The following is a 21,883-nucleotide window of genomic DNA, read 5'->3' as shown; positions in this document are numbered from 1 at the left end:
CACTATACAAATCATTTAATATTTTGTTTATTATGTAACTTTATTATCATATATTGCGTAGGTAGTTAAGAAATATTCATTAAAAATCAATAGAAACTAATACTTTTTTTGTATTTTCAAAATAACGTATAAGGTTCACAAAATTAAATATCGAACACCGATTTTATCGCACCCTTTTCTTTGGTCCTCATTGGGTTATTATCGAAGCCGCACAACAGTGTGTTGTGCTATAATGTTGAAAACGATTTTATCTTAACGCTCGATCACCCTTCGCTTTAGCGCAGGAGGTGTTCTTTATTTATTTTTTTTTTTTTGTATTTTTAAGGCTTCCATCGTTTGTTATAAAATCTATCCACTTCAAAGATATACAGAAAGGAAATTATAAAATAAACAGAACTGAAAAAAAATAACCATTAGAATTAAAATTGAAAAAACAACGACTAGTCGTCACTACCGTGAGATGAAGATCGCAGACAACTTTTAAGAGCTCCACTCTTATCTACGACAGATTGAAATTCAAATGTTAAGTAAACCCATAGCGTATATATTATATAGTGAATTTAATTTGAACTTCAACATGAGGATTAGTTAACTTCGTTTCACACACAGCCCGTCCCTTACTGCATCAGAAACTTATATGATCTTATTCACTCCGAATAACTTTACTTTTAACATAATTGTCGTTCTCTAAGGCGTAACTAATTTCTTTTTTTGTATAATCAAATCGGATTTCTTTCACAGATCTTTGCCAACACGATATCTTTATCGGCTCAATTTGTTTAATTTGTTCGTTGAGAAAACTCATAAATGAAGTGTTTCCAAGCTTGGCGCCAATCGGTGTGCCAATTTCGTTGGCATTATTAAGGCGATTGTGCCCGGCGGTCTTTTGTAATCGGATACGCACGCGGAAAACTTTTGAGAATTACGTTTCCGGGGGAAACCAAAAGTCTTAAAATACTCCTTCTCCGGTAATCTTGCACCGGTGTTATTATGTTCGATAATTATTAGCTCAGAGCTCTACCATTCATTTGAAATATTATATAAAGGTTTAGTTGCGTATTTCATTTTGAAACATTTTCTTGTCAATATTTATAGTAATTGTTTATTGTCAAACGTAACATGAATTTTAACTCAATAATAGTATCGATAGATTTTACCAGCATTTTATTTATCTTCCTACAATATTTGGGTGTTACAGTTTTGAATATTAATATTTGAATAATATAATAATTTAATAATTTGTATACTTTTCAATTAACATAATATGTTTTTAGAACTATATTGTATACACTAGTTGTGGAAAATCTAAAAATAGCTTGGATAATAATTATATTTAAACATAATCATTTTCAAAATCATAATTATTTAATTAGATGTTTAAATATTTTATTTATATAGTTCAATACATTTTTATAAATCTTAACCTTTTCAAAGGGAAAATTGATTTGAAAATGGATATTATTCAATACGAAATTATAATTTATTGAAGTTTATTTTTTTATTATCGCCTGGTAGATGTCTATTGTCAAATAATCTAATGACTTTATACAGATCCTACACAATCAGTTTATTGAACTTAATGTGACCATAACAAACACTACAATTGGTATAGGGTTTGAGGGTAGTTGATCCTGATGGTATAAAATTGGCCAAAAGAGTGAATGAAAAGAGAAAAGGAAAAAATGAGAAGGTAAATGGACCGTACGGAAATCCGACCGCTCCACTAATTTCACACCATTAAACGTAATTTATCGAACGTTTATCAGACATCCTTTCCAGTGTTTACACCCAATAAAACGATTCGGGAATATTATCGGCCTTTCTTTCTTTGGTTTGTCGAAATTTTCTTTAGGATCGGCAACCAAACGGACACCAGTTGGATATGTTGTTAATGATTTGGTAGGTATTATTATTAATATTTTTAATTTAAAAATTAGTTTTTCATAAGCTAAATCGGCACTTTTTTTGTAAATGGTTAATAGTATAAGACTATAATAGTTCTTTGTTTACAACTAATATAACACCAATTTAAAAACAAACGAGTGTATAGAAATTCTCATAACATTCAAACGACTCGTTTTAGATCTTAGATTCATAGATGCAGGATAGTGAAGTTTTATTATTTACTCGGAAATTGCTGTGTTTGAAAAAACTATTCTATGCATAAATAAGTTAATCGAAAATAATCAAGCTTATTATAAAATATAGTGCTATGTACTAAATATAAATACAATATTAAAGATTTTAAAAATCTGTTTTCAATCTAAAATCTACATAAGTGTTAAAAAATGTGCAACTGTTTTTTAACGTTCTAAAAACAATTTATCAACAAAACATCAATATAAGAATATATTATGATCTTGAAATTATATAGTTTCTTAATTTATTGGTATGGCATTTATAAATTAAACTAAGTTTGTAAAATTATAGTTGATTTAAATTCAAATGAATATAATATGATTAAGTATATTATTAAATGTCAATCAGAGCTTAGTCATAACCTTGTACACGAAATATGAAATATTAATAAGATGTCTTTTAGATAGAATATTTAAAAAAAATATATATAGTAATTGCAGATTTAAAAATAACAGTTTGCGGTAGCTCTTTAATTATTTACATACTTGTAGTACTCAGTTATTCACACCCGTAAATCTGTTCACAGTTAAAAATAATCTTATTAAAGGACAAGCAATTATAAATTTCTCATAAAGATTACATTAATTATAATTATTAATCTATCAATAATATTTCCTATGTTTTAATTTATTGATATTAATTATTGCCATAAATAATACTATAACAATCATTATCTAAAATTTAAAATTATTCCAATAATTATATCAAACAATAAAAAAAAAGGTTGTGATTTAACGCTTAATTGTATGATTTATTTTTAGTACATATTAATATATTATTATGATGTGGTTAAAGGGATTTAAACATTTTAAAATTAATATTTTAACATAAAATTTCATTATTCAATATCAGTTGTATAAATTATATATAAAAAAATTATAATGAATAAGTGTTATTTTTATTTAAACTGTATTGAATTTAACATTGAATACCTTATAATATGCATAAACATAAATACCTATATTATTTCACTATTATAGTTTTGATTTAATTATACAAGTATAAACAATAATAATGATAATACAATTTGAAACAAATAGAATGTAGATTATAATAAACTATAAAATACATTTTTTATTTAGTATAAATGTATCATCTTATAGATTAGTTTTTGTTTTAGTTAACTTTGTCATTTTATAAATCATTTTTTCATATTCATTCTCTAGCTAGTACATATTTTCCTGTCAATGGCAGTCTTTTGACATGTACCAATGTTTATATGTAATCAAAGATATTATAAAATTCACAAATGCATGCCTTTATTTTCTACCGAGTAAAAGTACATTTTTGAATGCTAGTTTTTGATATTTAAAAAAAATGTTTGAAATAATCAAATGATGGAAGCATATCGTCTTAATGAACATTTTAATATATTGACTACTGGGTAATTAAATTATAAAACTAAATTTAGATATTATTCAACTTATTATATTGTATATATCATGATGTATTTATGTATTTAAACCACGAAATCTATAGAAGGGACTTAATTAGTATTTATAGTTCATTTTTTTTTTTTGTATAGATACGTATAAAAATAATGTTCATTTATTTTTATTTTTTAAAAATATATTCATATAATACATTTTACGTTATGTAAGTGTACAATAACTTATAAGGGAATTTAAAATTTAACATAGCAATTCTTTCACAATTTAATACAGTTGTGTTCTATATAGCTCATTAAGATTATTATTATTTTTTGAAACATGTTTTTATTAGTAAATAAAACACGCTGATTTAGTTCCGCCTCGTAGCCCGGAAGCTTTTTTTTCTACTTTTGCGCAACACACGTGGTAAACGCAATTGTGACCCGAGAATTTGTTTTCTCACGCACACCAATGAATAGTGGTCACGTATTCCGGCGGAGGCAAAAAAGGAATAAACTTTTTCTACAATTGAATTCTGTCGCTGCTGGAGAAATATCGTTTTCCAGGGATAATAATTGTGACCGGAAACGAGGTGTATCCCTCTTTTTTTTCCTCGATCAACTATTGCCGAGGGTGTAAGGTTAGATAGATTTTTGTTTTATTTCAAAAAGTGTGAGGATAGCTTATAGCAAGGAATGATAAAGAGTGCAGAGATAAAGTGCTTTTCGGTCGCAGCAAATCTAATTTTCTATCACGTGTTTACGAAATCCAATAAACTCGGCCATCTTCCCTTGCCGTCCTTACCACCAACTCACCAAGAAGTAGGTAGTCGTTAGAGCCCTGCGGATTTCCTGTACGCTGCTACGTGATTCCAGTTGCAACGATTATTTATTAGAACAAATGAGACTCACGGATGAGCTCGATATTTTCGGGGCAGAACCAAAGACCGATTCGCATTTTTCAAAAGTCAAGTGTATATTTGTTTTACTGGAATCCAATTTCGACAAGACAAAGAATAACTTATCGTATATTCAGATGGAGAAAAGAACTAAACGCATCGTATTGTTAAAAACGATAACTATAAATTAATGTAATTTTCTGGTGGTAGAAATGTCGTTTGCGAAATTAAGATCAGATTAAAAACAAAACTTTTACCTTCAATTATTCGTATAAATATTGTATATATTATATACATTTTCAGGTTAATTACAGCAATTAAGTAAATATATTTTAAAGTTTAAAATATAGAAAAAAAAATTAACTTAAAGAATTTTAAAATATTCCTCTATTCTATAAATGAATAATAATAACATGATAACGATTGGTGTTAAATACCTAAAACATGTGTAATAATTATCAAATATATTTCCAAAAACGAGTATGAATAGATGTGCTCTACATAAATATTAAACAATATTGACTAAGTTTCCTAATATTAACGTAGGTGATGTAAAGTGATTTTGAACAGCTTATATTTATCGTGAAACATTTATATTTATTACAATACTAAATATTTAAAATTGCTTAATAGTTTTTTCCACAATTTCACATTAAATAATTGATAGAATTTGTGTAGTATGTAAAAATGATTGATTCTATTAATTATTTGGGAAATCGATCGTAATATTTTGTAATTAATTAATTAAATTACTCTCATAATAATTATGATCACAATTCAATATTGTAATGACATTTTATCATTTGAAATTATATTGTAATCGTTCGAGGTTTAACAACTTAGACTTTTCTCAATGAGTGAAAAAAAATGTACTTTTTCTTCGATTTTCCTTTTGCTCTGGAAACTCATTAGGAGTAGGGGAAGAAATCTCTGCTTAGGATTTGGAAAGAACGAAGCCAGTCTTAACGAACCGAAATAATTGAACCACACATGGCCCACGTATCCGTATTGAATGCACAGGGGCGCAGAGCTCTAAATTAAATTTCGTTAAGCTCTTTTTTCTCTCCTTCTTTTTGCTTTCCTTGTGCCGATTGAACGAATTTACGATACCAAGTAACAATAGACACGCCGGACATAAACCTTAACCGAGTTTATTACGATCTTTTGACCGGAAAACGTGAACATATGGATAAAGCGTCTAGAATGGACCGATAAAAATTATTGTTGCGAAAAAAGGTCTCCAGCAATATAATTGATAAACTATTCCTTCGAGAACATAATAAAATCTTAAAAAAATGCTTGCTAAACATTATTGTATAGAGTGAAATTTAATATAAATGAATAATTTCTAGGCAATTGACTAAATCGAGAAAACTATTCTTGTAAACTTTATATACTAATAAGGAAACTTATTATCATTGAATATTAAATTTAAATAAAATATTTATTAACAAAACATATTTTGCAAATATTAAACATTAAGTAGTCTCTAAAATAATGTATATTTAGGCACTTAATCTAAACAAAATATAATTATTAAAGTTGAAGTATTTGTATTTATTATTTGGCGGTTTATTTTTAAAATATTTAAATAATGATGTAACGACATTAATGTAATATAAGAGTGGTTCAAACCTTTATAAAAAAATATTATTTATTAAATTTGTTTGTATGCAATCGCCACATTGTGATTATTATCACATTATTAGTTTATGGAAACCTAATAAGCCACAGTTATTTATAACCATATTATGGTAGTGTATATTTCTGAAACCATAAATGTTATTTCTTATTATTAAATTTGTTAAGAATTACATTAAAAAAATATATATATATATAGCTTATTAATAACAATAAAGCAAATGTTATTAGTGAATTACGCTATACAGGATACTATTGTATACGGTCGTATTTCGTTATTATATTATTAAAACCCTATAATTCATTTCATTAGAAGTAAGATTCGATTGAACATAACGCACCGGACCGTATACATTTGTGTCTGACCAAGGTAACCACATACGCATCTTGGAGTCATCCAGACATGTATATTATTTTCGAGTAACCCTCCTTCCCCCACTACAAACAAATATTACATTAGGTCGTTTCTGAAAATCGAAATTACGGTCAATATTTGTTCCGGTCTTCAACAAATCCCCTATACTATTTTTTTTTCACTACACAAATAGAATGACAGCAAACCCTGCGATTTGATGATACTAATAACGCGTCACCAATGAGTGGGTGACTGTGGATATGATGGTAGGGGTCGCGTAAAGTCTTCACAAATATTCTAGAATGTATAATTGTATAAACATACTTAGCATACTTAGACATGATATATAATATATATATGTAATAAATTTAAATATGATGGATTATAAAATCGAAAAGCAATTAGAAATATAATATACTTACAACACACTATTCTATTACTATGTGTATTTATATAATAAATCATATCTACAAGTTTTTTTTTATAATAGTTAGCCGAGGTTTTGAATGAAGAAAACAAATTTTCAAATCTTATTTGTTTTATAACATTTCAGTGAGATTTTATATTTCCAATACTTATTTATTTGGTTTGAGACTAAAAAAAATAAATGCATATAAATTATATATATTTGTGTGTGTGTGTGTATTTAATTCGTTTTAAGCCATATTACATTTTTAACAGGAAAAACTATAATTGTAAAATACGTTTAAAAAAATATACTTTTTTTTACTTTTTGTAACGACATATTTTTAAATTTAAATATACCAATTAAATTTGTGTGTTATTTTTATTTTAAAATGTAGGTATTTTCTAATATTTATATTAGATTTTATAATATTTTAATTGTTTAAAAATCTTTAACAATTAATATTATTTTAATGATACATTTTATTGTATTTATTACAATTTCAATAACTGATTAAAATTCTTCTGAATTATAAATCAAATAGGTAAAATATCAAGTATGATATAATAAAAAAATTTTAGTAAGAATAAAGGTTTATTTATAACGTTTGATATAATCCATACATAGGCATTAAAATATTGTCTTTATATTCATGTTTGAATCTCTCGACACATTTAACATAATGAAACAAAAGTGTTAGGTTTATTAATCCAATTAACGATACCAATATTTTTGGTCGTAAAAAGAAGTACATTAAAAATATTGTTTTGACACAGTCCTTACAAGTGACCTATTATTATTTGTGAAAAAAAGCTTCCGTGTAAAAAATTAGAAATGTGCACGTTTGGAATATTATAAAAAAGTAATGAAAGAAAAAAGTATAATACACTTTTGTAAAACTTTGTTTTGTTTCTATAAAAGTTTGTGGTTATTTTTATACCACAATTCATAGACACTATTTCTAACAAAAAGCAACGAATGCTTTGTCAGACTGTATTTTTCCGACCATCACTTAAACTTCTGAAATCCTCATTTTCAAGGGATTTCTTTGCCAAATAATCCACATGCATGTGAATACAGTAAGACCTATACAAAAGTACAAATAGAATATTCTGTAAGTGAGGAAAAAATGAATGAAGGAAAGGCAAACTTTGACATGGGATTACTAACACTAGGTAGCACAGATCCAGGTGACTATTTTGGACGCATTTGAAATTGAAATCTCCAGTGGCGGATATTGGAAGTTTGGTTGGGAGATTTAAGAGGCAGTATTAGGCTCTATGGTGGAAAGTGTTTTTCTAGAAGGAGGGTCACCTCCTTACTCTAAACCATCGTGAATTTTTTTTTATACGAATATATGTATATTATGTACACACATAATAATAGTTTCCAATGTCTTTACGTTCCATTTAACACAGCCTGGCTATGGAGACACGATAAACTCATACATATTACATGCATGGTCACTTGTCGCCATACCCAAACGTTTAACCACCATCGTGTAAATGATCGAGTTTGAGTAAATTTTTCTTTGCAGAGAATAAAATAATATCATGAAATATAACACACCTAACAAGTGTCTATAATAATTATTGTTAACACAGTGACTTGTGATTATACATTTTTAATTTAAACTTATTTTTAAATTTTGAATAGACGTTATTTTTAAATATGGTAGTATAAATATACATCGTTATAAAATAAACATTAAACATACAAATTGGATCTTAAAACGGATATGAAAAAAGTATTTAACAATAAATTGTCAATTTACTATAAGTAAATATTAGTAGAATCTAAAAATAGTTGATCAAATAATATATTACAGAATATTAAGATTTAATTTTATTTTTAAATAATACTAAAAAAATCACTTAAAAAAATTAATTTCATACGTTTCTATGTAATTCAACGTAGTAAATAGGTATAACAGTAATTTATAAAAAAAAAAAATAGTCATAACAAAAAAATCAAACATAAATTCAAATATATATTTTTTGTTTCCTGTGTATAAATAAATAAATGTACACGTAAACATTCTCGATTAAAATTTCATTTTGGACTCGAACGTCGAATAGGATAGAAAAACGAGATTTTATTACCGATATGTCTGAGCACCCTGCAGAAACATGGCTCCGGTTTATATTGCACAAACAGTTTTATATCCGGCTGAAAATCATTCCATTCAACTCGCGAGAGTCGCCTTTTGGTTACCCATATCCTCATCAATGTAGGTCAACGGCCGAGCTCTATAAAATGTGAGAATGAAGTTTTTCATATATTCACCCATACATACATAATCAAGAATAAGCGGTTGAGCTGACGTCATTATGAACCACTTTAGACAGCTCTTCAAGTTGTCTGAACGGTATAAGGTTCACTCATCATCCTTTGTTTCTCTCGCCGATGCTTTTGAAATTTCTATCTGATGACCTGATATAAGCCAACACGCGAAACCTAATAAAATATTCAAGAATTATACTTGGTCAGGATTTTATACTATAATTGAAATAATAATAAAATAAAATGAACAATACTACTAGTACAAAATTATTATATTATGGGAGTTGAAGAATTGAAGATTGAATAATTATCAATAATAGTAACTCGAATTATACGCGTTAAGTCAATTTTAAGGATGTTAAGTTAAAACTTAATACACTTATCAAACAATATATCCAACTATAATACATTAAAATTAGTATGCAAAAAAATATTAACGTAACCTAACTTAACTATAAGTATATATAATAATATAATATTAATGTGTTTTTTTTTTTTACTCGAATCCACGTATAGTTGGTTTGTACATTCAATTTTTTTTAAATATTAATTAAGTTCTTATCAAACTACCTATTCTATATTATTGCACACTAGTTGAAGCGTAATAGGTAAACGTTTGTGTGAGCTTAATTTATTACTAAGCCAAGTTAATTTGTTAATTTTTAATTAAAACCATTTAATACAGTGTGATTAAATACTTAACATTATTATTTTTTTTTTTTAAAAAAACTGAAAAATCTAAGTTGTTTATTAAGTTAGAAAATATTTTTACATACATATGATAATATTTTTCAATCGATAGAAATCAATCTTTTACCAAAACTATGTATTTAGATAATAGGCATATTATTACCTATATAAATTGGAAAACACAACACGTGGCTCATTGTATAACCATTGCAGCTTTTTCGATTCGCTCAGTATCTCAAACTACATAATTTAGTTAGTCGCAGTTTGTTTAGAGATATATTTATATACGTTTATTTTAAAGCCTATTTGTGGACCAATCTTAAGACTTAAATACGTATTGGTAATAATATAGGTCATTTATACAGGGTGATTTTTTTTTATCGAACAACATTCATTATTCAAAATCTATAAATGTATTATATGAAAATATTTTTTTACTTAATTTCCAGTCGAAATAAAACATTTTTCTTTTAAATGCATTTTTTATCATTATATTATCTTATGTTATTATTTATTTAAATGAAAACATATATTTTTTTGAGTATTTCGACATATAAAAATTAAAATTCAGAGCAGTAGCTTATGAGTTGCCTTTTACCTATAAGTATTTAAAGTTTATGTGAGCGGAGTTACGGTAAAGGGATACCCCACAACATTTTGGTCCACTACTCCATTCATCTAAACTTTAAATACTTATAACTTATAAACTACTCTTCCAAATTTTAATTTTTTTAAATTAAAATACTCCACAAAATATTCTGCTTTAGAATATGAAATTAAAAATGTATGTCATCATACAAAAAAGTAAAAACAAACTTTAGAAAAATACTTTCAAAAGCGTCATTAGATTTTGTAATAATGATTGTTATTCGATAAAAGAATCGTCCAATATTTATTTACTAGGATAAAATAACACATTTCGCTGTCTGATGAAATAAAAAATAGAAAATATTTTATTATAATACAATATACACTGTCGATGAATGACTGTGTAATAAATAAACTGTGTATCGTACAATAGAGGCTTGGTTGTTGAAATAGGTACGTACATCATAAATCAGTAGTAGTATAATACGTGTACATTTAGCACGTGATGGATATTTTTGATTATAAAATATGTATTACTCATAGTACACTTTACAACTAGATACACCCCGAGTATTATAGCACCTGTTAATTAAATAATATGAGTTGTTGAGAAATCAAAAAACGTAAAAGGAATTTAATCTGTTTTGTAAAAGGTAGAGCTAATTAAGTAATTTATACAAATTAATAAACACCGTATGAAAAACTTCTAGTTTTTTCGATTATATATTAAATTATTGCATGTTTTTTATCAAATAAAAATAAAAATATCATAAATGATAATATGAGACAATATAGAAATTTAAAGGTCAAATAGTCCATCAGTTTTTATTTGGTCCAATTTAAATAGTCATTGTTATATTTGAAATATCAAATTTCATTATTTTAGAGTTGTCATCAGATGGGACCTTTATAATAATTCCAACAACACAAAATCAACATAAGTGACAAGGTTACATATTTAATAACGCAGTAAATGTCAATATGTATGGAATATGTAATATTTCAATTCAATTTATTTGATTTTATGATTTGTGTTGAATTTGGCTCGTTTACAGGAATCCAATCTGGGTAGTTTTTATTTTTTTATTTTTTTTTTTTTTGGAAACAGACCAATACTTAACAAAAAGGAGGAGGTGAAAACATTTATTTTTATTTTAATATATTTAAGGTCTCTACCTCCCTGTATTTTTCAATTATAATGAATTATTACCCTGTAATACATGCGGCCAACATAAATTATAACAATAATATTATTGGCCTCAGAGTTTAATTTTATTCGATTTAGAACATGGCTTCAACTACTGAATGAGCATTTTATATTTTCCAACTCTATATTATCTTAAAACATTTTTTTTATATGATAATATTGATGAAATGAAAAAAAAAATATTAGGATAAATTCAAAAATGAAATCCCAACCCTATTTTATAAAGTCCGCCCGGAAATGTTTGGTATGACGGAAATCGTTTGCAATCCCTTGTTCTGGTTCACCGGCGCGTGTTCTATAAACGTTAAACCGTATTACCGATGTGTTCATTTTAAGCAATTTCTGTTGCCAAGCCTGCAAAATTTTACTCTTAGGTATGTGAATATTATATTTATGACAAATAGTTAGTTATTGGTATGGCAATAGATAATTATTTTCCATTCGTATAGTTTATTGCCATCGTATTTTTTAATTATAACTTATAAGTTATAAATCGTAAAAAGTATACCATTTTGTGGAAAACAATATCATATCACGTTTCTATAACTAGTATAAATTATTAAATTAAAAAAATAAGGCACGAATATAGATTTTTACTTATAACATTCAAGTTATAAAAAATATAACCAATTAACATTACATTTTTTAAATATAAAATATACAATAAACAACACATATTAGTAAATTTAATGCAATGTAATTTCGTTATGTTATATTAATTGTTGATTAGTATACATTTAATCGGAATATTGAGAATGCAAAATATGTATACAACTATTATTAATAGACCTTACGTGATTTCAAATTTAAACATAATACAGTAAGTATATAGTAAGTTGTATTAGATGAATGAAAGTAATATTTTAAAGTTTCTTAACAGCATTAGGATTTATAACACAATCCGTACAATATGCCAATTTTTAACAACGGCACATTTAGTTTGAACACGGTTTTAATCAGATTAATTGAAGCTCTTTGTATAAAAGTACCATTCTATTTGAATCATTGTCTGAGGTAATTGTATACATTTTCAATGCACTTCTGTCCATTTCCAAGACCATTGCGGAAACCGAGACAAATCTGCCAGTGGCGTAACACTATAATACCATATTATCCTATTACGGTCAGAATTTTTTTTTTTAAATTGTATCCGCTTCCCGTCTATCACACTCTAGATATGTGCGATGGTTCCACATCGTAAATTTCTGTGCTCTGAGTGTGATGGCGTAAAATCCACTCAGCGGTGAATTTATGTCTTTTTTTATTTTTTAAATGTATATTTATTTTTATTTTCCGTTTTTAACGAGCTCGCGTTAAATAGTTCTACCGCCGTATACGCGTATGTCGAGTGCGGTCAAAAATAAAACCCCGAAAACTTCAATAATGACTCCAGTCGGATACACGTTTCGGATGTAGATGTGCGCCGCTCGCGATCGGAATGCCACGGCTCGGATATATTATTATTATTATTATTATTACACACTGCGAATGACGTGCCGTGAAATTCCACAAGATTAATGGGCCGACCTGCCCAAAACCGAGGGAGTCGTCTATAGAGCCGTCCGAGAATGTGATGACGAGGGGGTGATACGGGAGGGGGTCCATGTGCATATGTTCGTGGCACACACTAACACATATACACACACACGCGTGGAGAGTATTGCGGTCTCGCTATGGAGCGAAAAGCGGCAGACGATAATTATCATGAGGTTACACGCGCCACGCCACCACCGCCACAAAAGCGGCAAGGTGCGAAACGGACATTTGAATTATTACCGTTAGGAGGATAAGAGAGTCGGCTGGCGGAGCCATATATGGCACACATATTATATAACATAATGCGACGTACTATATATTATAATATAGTCGCGTTCGTGCAGTATAAATAGTAAAGTTTACAACTGCGCTCCGAGTCACCGCGGGACGTTATTGCGCGCTCACACTATACACCACGCGGAAGGAAAACGAGGCGGACGAGCTACAGGAATTATACATATCACATCGAAGAACAACCACACTACGACTGAAAACGGTCGTGTAGTTCGGTCATCGATTCCGAAAGTTTTATACGCCCAACAGATAAAACTGTATATATTATTATTATCGTTGTAGCGGTGGAACAAAAATAGGTACACTACTCAAAATCTGAGTTAATCAGACGCAATTTCTAGTAACGCTGCATTTATTGGCTTCTATACGTATAATTCTTGTTTGTCCACACATACACAAACACACATTGCGGCTGTTGTGTACAGAACTTTTCATATATTTATAGCAATATTGCTAGATAATAACTGTACGTAATGAATACAGAATAACTTGCAGTTTATGGTTGTTTAAAAATCGTATACTGGTGATTACTACAAATTAGAAAATGTAATCGTATGTAATTCACAAAAATATTTTCTAAGTGTACCAATATACAACGAACTCTAATGTTATTTGCCAACCATAACCCTAAATATAAAATTCGAAAAAATAGCCTTTTTCAAAATCCATTTCAAAGCACAATCCATATTGCAAACTATACTACTGGATGAAAGCGACAACAATAACTGTTCCCTCGAACATATTGGGTACCCATAAGGCGGATAATACATTTAAAATGATTGTGATAAATGATTAGAACCTTGTCCAAACTATAAAATGACAAGCAATAGTCAATAAACTAAAATTACTTACAATGTTATTCTGATAGACTATATAGATACTATTTATTATTAATAACTATAAATACATTCCAGAGACCTATTTACATACTTGACATTCCCAATAAATTTACAAATAAATAATATTTAATGGGTAACTTTTGAAAGTTTATTGTACCTTTCAAAAACGGACAATAACTTAAACGTTGCCTACAAACACCTGTTGGATATTATAAAAATAATATCCCTGACAAAATAATATCTCAGTATTGAACAATCACTGTGATACATATTATACAAAATAAAGATACCTTATATAGTAATCATTATTTTATATTTATTAATATTATAATGTATTATATTATTTAGAATTAAAAAGTCATTTGTATTAAACATACATTTCGATTTGTTTAACGTATATAATTCATGAGATTTATTTGTTAATAGTTACTTACATAGTACATACTGTTTGTATTTATATATATAATACTAAAATATATAAATTATACATTTTAGAAAAAATAAAAAAATAATTTTTGTGATTTAATTTTAAAGTTAATATTATTTAGTCATTACACGAATCTTATATTTTAAATATTAAATTTTAATAATCTTGAACAGACATTTTTAATTTGATTTTACTATCTTGACTTCAGCTATAACTACAATTAAATTACATTTTATCTGAACAATTAATTTATGTTTTTCTCTGATTTATAGTGAATTGTTGCTCTTAGACAATATTTTAACCAAACAATAGACATTATATTCTTTTTTATCTGGAATACAACTTACATTTTATTAAATACATATACACACAATTTTAAAGATTGTTAATAACTATTATTTTTATATTGGTGCCTATCTATACTATACGTCTTATTTTATACATAATATGTGTTATTAAAATAAATATCTCACGCTGAGTTTATGAGTTTAATTGTTTTATAAACTAACTATTAACTCTTTTTCCTATAAAAAATTTAAAACAATATTAATATCTCAAAATATTTTTGATGTTTTACTTATTATTTCTGTAGTAAAATGGTGCTTAACTAAGAGGAACAAAATTATAAATAAGATATAAAGTAAATTTAATTAGTGCTTAATATTTATGTACTTATTTTTCAATTTATGTGTTCTAAATGTTGATGTTACATAACAAGTTATTTTTGTGAGAAACAATTTAAAAAAATATTATACACTGTTCAATTTTTAAACGAATATTAATTCCTAAAAAGCATTCTAGTGGAAATCTTGTGTCAAAAACAACCTTAAATGTTCTTTCAGAGTCTACAAGAAAATATCTAAGATTATTTTACCTACAGATTAAATATTGCTCTAAAAGTATAAAAATAAGTTAAAAAGTTTTGATATAGTTTGAAATTAAAATTTTAAATTGTAACTTAATTACATAATATAAAATATATATTGATATGAATAATTATTTAAAAAAATAAATTATTAAAAGTATACGTTGAAGCTAATTTATTAATCATAAATTTACTTTTAAATATTATTAGATAATAAATATAAACATAACATCAAATATCATTATAAATACCCGTGGACAATCATAATATTAACATACGAATATATTTTATAAAAAACATAATTTCAATTTACATGAAAACATTAATTTTATCTTGTATACAATACATTTTTAAAATTAAAGCGAAAAGGTAGAATGCCAAAACACGTGCCCTCTTAAGAAAGTTTCAAGAGAAATTCCACTAGACTTTATTCGAAAAATACCTTAAGAACTATTGAATACAGTAAAATGTACTAACTACCCATTACACTTACAGAATTATTACAAGAATTCTTTAGAATTTATAACTTGTAACTCTTATCTACATCAGCTATCAATTCATACAACTTATGCCTATAAAGGATAAACCATTCAAATATTATTTAAACAGCTAATGCACAGGCTAAAAAGTACCTATTTATGTATCCATAGGTTTATATTAAGAACCTTTTTGTGTAATATAAACATTTTTCAATTAGAAGAACTAAATTCTAAAAAAAATATTATTAGTAATTGAAAATATAATTAAAACACTTTTAATTTCTATTATTGACACTAATGGATTTCTATTTTCTATGGATTCTTACTAAAACCAGATGTTTCACAAAGTCGTTTGAATTGTTGGTACATCTGTGTCAGATAACACAACTTTAGATTTACAAAACTTTTTTTATGCAATCAACCGTAATTTTCTATCAAAATAAAAACGTATCAGCTTGAAAGCTTTAAACGAAAAATATATTATTATTATTATTATTATTATGAAAACCAATAAAACTTTGTGACAAACGATTTTAAATGAATTTACTAGTATTTGATGAAAGATGTCCAAGATAATAATTTATGACTACATAAGTAAGTGACGTTTCCAAAACAAATGAAACTCGAATTACGTTCACCCGGATTAAATTATTAAAAATGTAATGAGTATTACAACAATATTAATTGTAATCGATAGATAATAGTCGACAACATCAAATGTCTTTTTATGGGTTATAACTCGAACGTACCCGGACATTTAAACCGACAACCGGGTTGTAAGATTGTATACTTATATCAAAAGAAGAAAAATTGCAACATACACAACACACACACACACACACACACATACACTACCCCTGTTGTACACCGTGGTAGTGGAGAATATTATTATACTTAAGGCACCCTCTTCGTGGTGCAGTGAGTGAGTACAACGGCAACAGTCCGACCGGTGCCGATGACGAACGATAGCAACCGAACGTTCCTCGTGCCGACGCCACGGCCCGGAGACCGCGACCGACCCTCGACCATTCGGCGTCCGGTTGCGCTGTCGTAGTATCGTGCCGTTTTTCGTATGCGGTTACCGTTCTTGCCGCCGATTACAGTCGTCTTATCGTTCGTTCGTGTCACGCATGTGTCTTATTTTGCGAGTTCAGTGCGTTTTTGGCATTCGGCCTGGTGTAAGCTAGGCGATACAATTCCGTTGATTTTTAGTGCGCGTGGTTACGTCGAAAAAAAATTAAAATTTGACCTTCCGATGTAGGATTTTTGTACGAAAAAAACTCGCAGTGCGTGCGATTCGAGTTTAATACGCCGTTTTATCGCCGATTTTTATTGTTGTTTTTTTGTCACAAATTCGTTAAATTAATTTACATTTTGAATTAAAAAGTGATAAGACCCTATCGACGGGAAAAATGCGCAAAAAATGGATGGCGACCGCCGTCCGGTTGTTACTGTTTGCGCTTTTGTTCGCCCAACATGGTCCGACCGCGACGTCGTGGGCCACCGACGACGCGAATGGTTCTGCCGCCGCGTCGCTGTCGGCGGCCGAACACGAGTCTGTCGTCGATAACTTCTTCGCCGCGTACTTCGAACAGCCCTGTTGCGTCCGTCCGCGGCACGTCAGACACCACAAAAGTGAGTCGTTCGTTTTCATATTTGTATTAGGTACGCGCAGGTGCAAAAAAAGATCGTGAAAACATGGCCTGGTACTGTTAAACGTATGATTACACTCTCATTGTTTCGAGAGAAACATTCAAACATCGAGACGGTGTCGTCGTCGAAACTGCGACTGTTTTGTAGTAGGTCTCATTCTAAAGACACACATCTGGCTTTGTGTGCAGTGCTCTGATCTTGGACAAAAACCGGTTGTGTCTCCTCTTGCAATATCATCGTGTCCAGTTGACTTCAATAATTGTATAGGGTAATGTTCGCCATTCGAAAGGCAAGAAACCTTTTTTTTTTTGTGTTTCCCTTGCTGATGCACTCGTAACATACAATGTGTATTGTTGAAACGTCTTGTAGTGAACATTTTTGTGTGGAATCTAAATTTTTTCACCAGTCAAGTATATTATATAGAAAATTATCTTACAGTCAATTTTCTTATTTTTTTCCCAACATCGGTATAATATGACGTATAAAAGAATTGCTATATATAATTATATCTGTAGAGTTGCATTTGAGTGTGACTGTGGAATAATTTTAAATTGATGCAAATTATACAAATTTATGTTTATCTCAAATACCTTCCTTCATGCATAGATTGTTCATAAATATATCGTATTACGCGCCAGAAACTATAGGTACTGTTTGTTTGAGTTATTAAATTATTTAATCAAAAAGTACCATTTATCGCAACTTATAAAAAAATATTATTTTAATATTATATACCTGCGTATAATGTATAAATTGAGTGGATGTCATTTTTTAATTATTATAAATGATACGAAATTTTTAAAATTAATTAATTAATTTTCGTCTAAATTAAATACCTTCCTATTTTGTATAATGTGTAGGTATACTGAAATAATATGAAATAAATCATTAAATTACAATACCTATATTCTTATATTATAACCGTGAAATACCTACTCATAAATATTAGAGAATTTTTAGAAAATAGTAACCTGTATGTATTATTTTTTTTTTGAGTTTTTTTATTAAAAGATTGTAGCAGCTTACAAATATTTACAAAATCATTAAAACGGAGAATTCTAATAATCTCTGATATAATCTGATTAAAATTATATGTATTACGAAGAAAAGTGTTTGTACCGGCAGGTGAAGAAATACTTCATAATGACTTAATATAGTGGGTGGGCTCACTTCAAAACCACATGATACAATAAATAACGATGTACATCGCGTTCCTTCTATATAATATTACATAGACTATTATAGGCATTAGGACAGCGTTTACATTTCATAGGTAGTTTTTTTTTTTTAAATTTATTTTAGTATTTTAAACATATAAGTTAAGCTCAAATCATTACAATTATACAAACAGTTTTAACACAATACATTTTATTTTAGTGTAAATTACAATTTTTTTAACAGTATATATTATGTGAAACTAATATATAATATTTTAATCAAAATTTATTCACGAGTTAACATAATGTATCTTTTCTAATTTTATTTTGACCAAAAACAGTTTTCAAGGTTACAATACAAATTCAATTTAAAAATTACCATTCAAAAAAGTTTCGGTTGTCGGATCACTCCAGTCCAGTTACAGTAAAGATAAAAACAAATTAATTTAACATAACATTTAATAATATTTTCCATAGTATTTATTTTTTTCGAAAACTCAGTGTAAAATTTCACATAATATTGTTTTAAAACTTAATTTTAATACAGTTTATTAGAATATTCACAAAATATAGTTTAGATTTATCTAATAAATGTAAAATAGACAATTAAACATGTAATTAATAATGGAAAAATTATATTATTTTACGTGGGTGAACCAGTAGATTTTTATTTAATAATGTATATCTACTGATAACTGAATTTGTATTTAATGTATAATCATTTTCTGGACTAAATTGTATTGATCATAGTTGGTTATTATTTAACTATATGAATAATAATATTTTATGCGTTTCTCTTGTTTAAAATAATTATTCTTTTATAAAAAATTATTATTGAATTAATATTTAATTTATACGTTCACACGGTTTTGTTGATTATTTAATATTTAAATAATTTACCTATGATATATATAACGTATTACTTTAATATTACATTAATGCGAGATTATTTGATTACGTTAAACTATTTATTCGACGAACTTACAAAATATAAGCATCGTTTAATAATGTGGTTTCAACTTAAGTAGGTATATTATAGGCATACCTATAATACAAAGGTTTGCATGTAATGTGTATTATCATCATAGTAATATCAAATTATTAATTTTGTAGGTAATAGAATCCAAGATAAATTATTTTAGTTTAATAATTTTATTGATAATTTTTATATTGGATTTATGACGTATAATGTTATATTATCTTAAATTTGCATTAATATATTTTAAATAATAGCAAATATTTTAATAGAAATTAAATTTAAATAGAACCCTAGAACCATTAAATATTTTTTTTCTTATATTATTATTTTTATCCATCAATGTATAGAACGACATTTGTGTATCTTACGGCCGAGTTGGATAAAGAATACCCTTTAATCGAACATATTATTATTCGTATTGCTGTCGTTTTTTTTATTCTTGTAACTGCGCCAAAACGCGCCTGACGGTCGATTATTTTCGGTCGTTTTTTCTACTACACCATCGTCTTTCCCCTTCTTTAGCTGTGCCATCCAGGAGCCGTGAATTCTTTGTGTATAGTAAAACAAAACAAAAAATAAACCAAAGTACTTTTTATTGTATACAAATACAACCAAATTCTTCACTTGTACATGCATGTTTTGCTAGTAACTCGTTAATCGCTTGTCAGCAAGAGATGAAGTGCGAAAAATATTTCCCCTTTTTATAAGAATAGGACATAAACGAGGGGCGTGCCAGGCACTCGTCGAACTCCTATTGTTCCATTTCAAAAATATAACTTAGGGACGGGATGTAGAAAAAAAATCAAAGGGGCCTAGGTGTGAAAATATGTTTAAAATACTTAAAAAGAACATGCATTACTAAACGACATTATAATATAATGCTTCATTGCACGACAAGCGTTCAAATACGCATGTATACATATGCTTATTATTATTGTACTTATTAACATTCTTTTTAAAAATTATCATCCTGTTCATCTATTTTGTTTTTATGTATTCGTTTACTCATACAGTTTTTCTTTTATAAAGTCTTATAACTGGTTATTTAAAAATAGTAAAATAATAATTATTAGTAAATTGGTTTTATTTAGGTACCCTTTGAATGGGCTATATCTATAAAAAAAAACGAAAAAAAATTTCAATGTTATTATCGTAAAATTGTTTTAAAATAGATTGAAAAATAAAAAAATAAATTATGTGATGAAAAAAATTTGGTATAAATATACACAATTTATTATTATTTACATAATATAGTGAACAATGGTCAACGTGGAATATTATACAATGAATCATTTTTGATACTCATCTATTATTATTATTATTATTAACCTCAAGCATTTCTAATAAATCGCTCAGACGTGGCGGTGATACGTTGAAACGAATTCTGCTAGGAATTATTATTTAATTGTTCGTCGAATCGAATGGAATATAATATTATTGAAGTATAGGTACTTTAATAGGTATAATAATATTATGATATATATTTTATTTTGATGAAATAACTGGAATGCCAGTCGCGCGCGTTCGCCTGTTGCCGTAGCGCTGATGCAAACATGGTTTTTATTTGCTACACCGTTGAAACTTACTAACATTTTATACTCGCAGCATTTACCGTATAATATCCATTTTTCTAATTTGCGAACACGGAAAGTGCATATAAACCGTCTTCAGAGAACACACTGTCATCGAGTAGAGGCAGACTCGTGTGTGTTTATGGTAATTGGCGTAGTGCTGTGGAGGAGCCAACGCACATCTTATACACGTTAGTATAATGAATATGCTCGTATTTTACTACCGTCTATCCGTGAACATTCACTGTATACAACATGCTATATCACAGGGTTTGGGGTCGCCCACACATGTATGATATTATCGCTATCGGCCCGACAAAGCATATACATAATTATATATAATATTATAATATACAATTTTAAAAGTATCTATACATAATAAATATATATATATATATAATCTGTTATTTGTTTACGTACGCCGAATGTGAAGACATTTTTATAGGCGATTCCAGCTATATAATATTATTATAAAAAGTGAAGGTCGTTCGAATATTATAGCTTGC

At 27.7% G+C, this 21,883-nt stretch overlaps 1 protein-coding gene across 3 annotated transcripts in view; it reads left to right on the top strand.

Annotated features, from left to right (window-relative positions):
- LOC113555021 (semaphorin-2A) overlaps window positions 1-21,883 on the top strand; it is a 345,931-nt gene that overhangs the window by 207,262 nt on the left and 116,786 nt on the right. For 2 of the 3 annotated variants that reach the window (XM_026959296.1, XM_026959295.1), the window contains exon 1: window positions 17,059-17,652. The exons of the other annotated variant lie outside the window; for it this stretch is intronic. In XM_026959296.1, the coding sequence (XP_026815097.1) occupies window positions 17,430-17,652 (223 nt within the window). In that variant the 5' untranslated portion in view covers window positions 17,059-17,429. Of the gene's footprint in view, window positions 1-17,058; window positions 17,653-21,883 lie in introns of those variants that run through there. 3 annotated transcript variants of the gene reach the window in all.

Source organism: Rhopalosiphum maidis, chromosome 1 (assembly GCF_003676215.2).
Source record: "Rhopalosiphum maidis isolate BTI-1 chromosome 1, ASM367621v3, whole genome shotgun sequence".
Classification (NCBI taxonomy): domain Eukaryota; kingdom Metazoa; phylum Arthropoda; class Insecta; order Hemiptera; family Aphididae; genus Rhopalosiphum; species Rhopalosiphum maidis.
The sequence above is the reverse complement of the archived record's forward strand: the minus strand, read 5'-3'. Positions and strand labels throughout refer to the sequence as shown.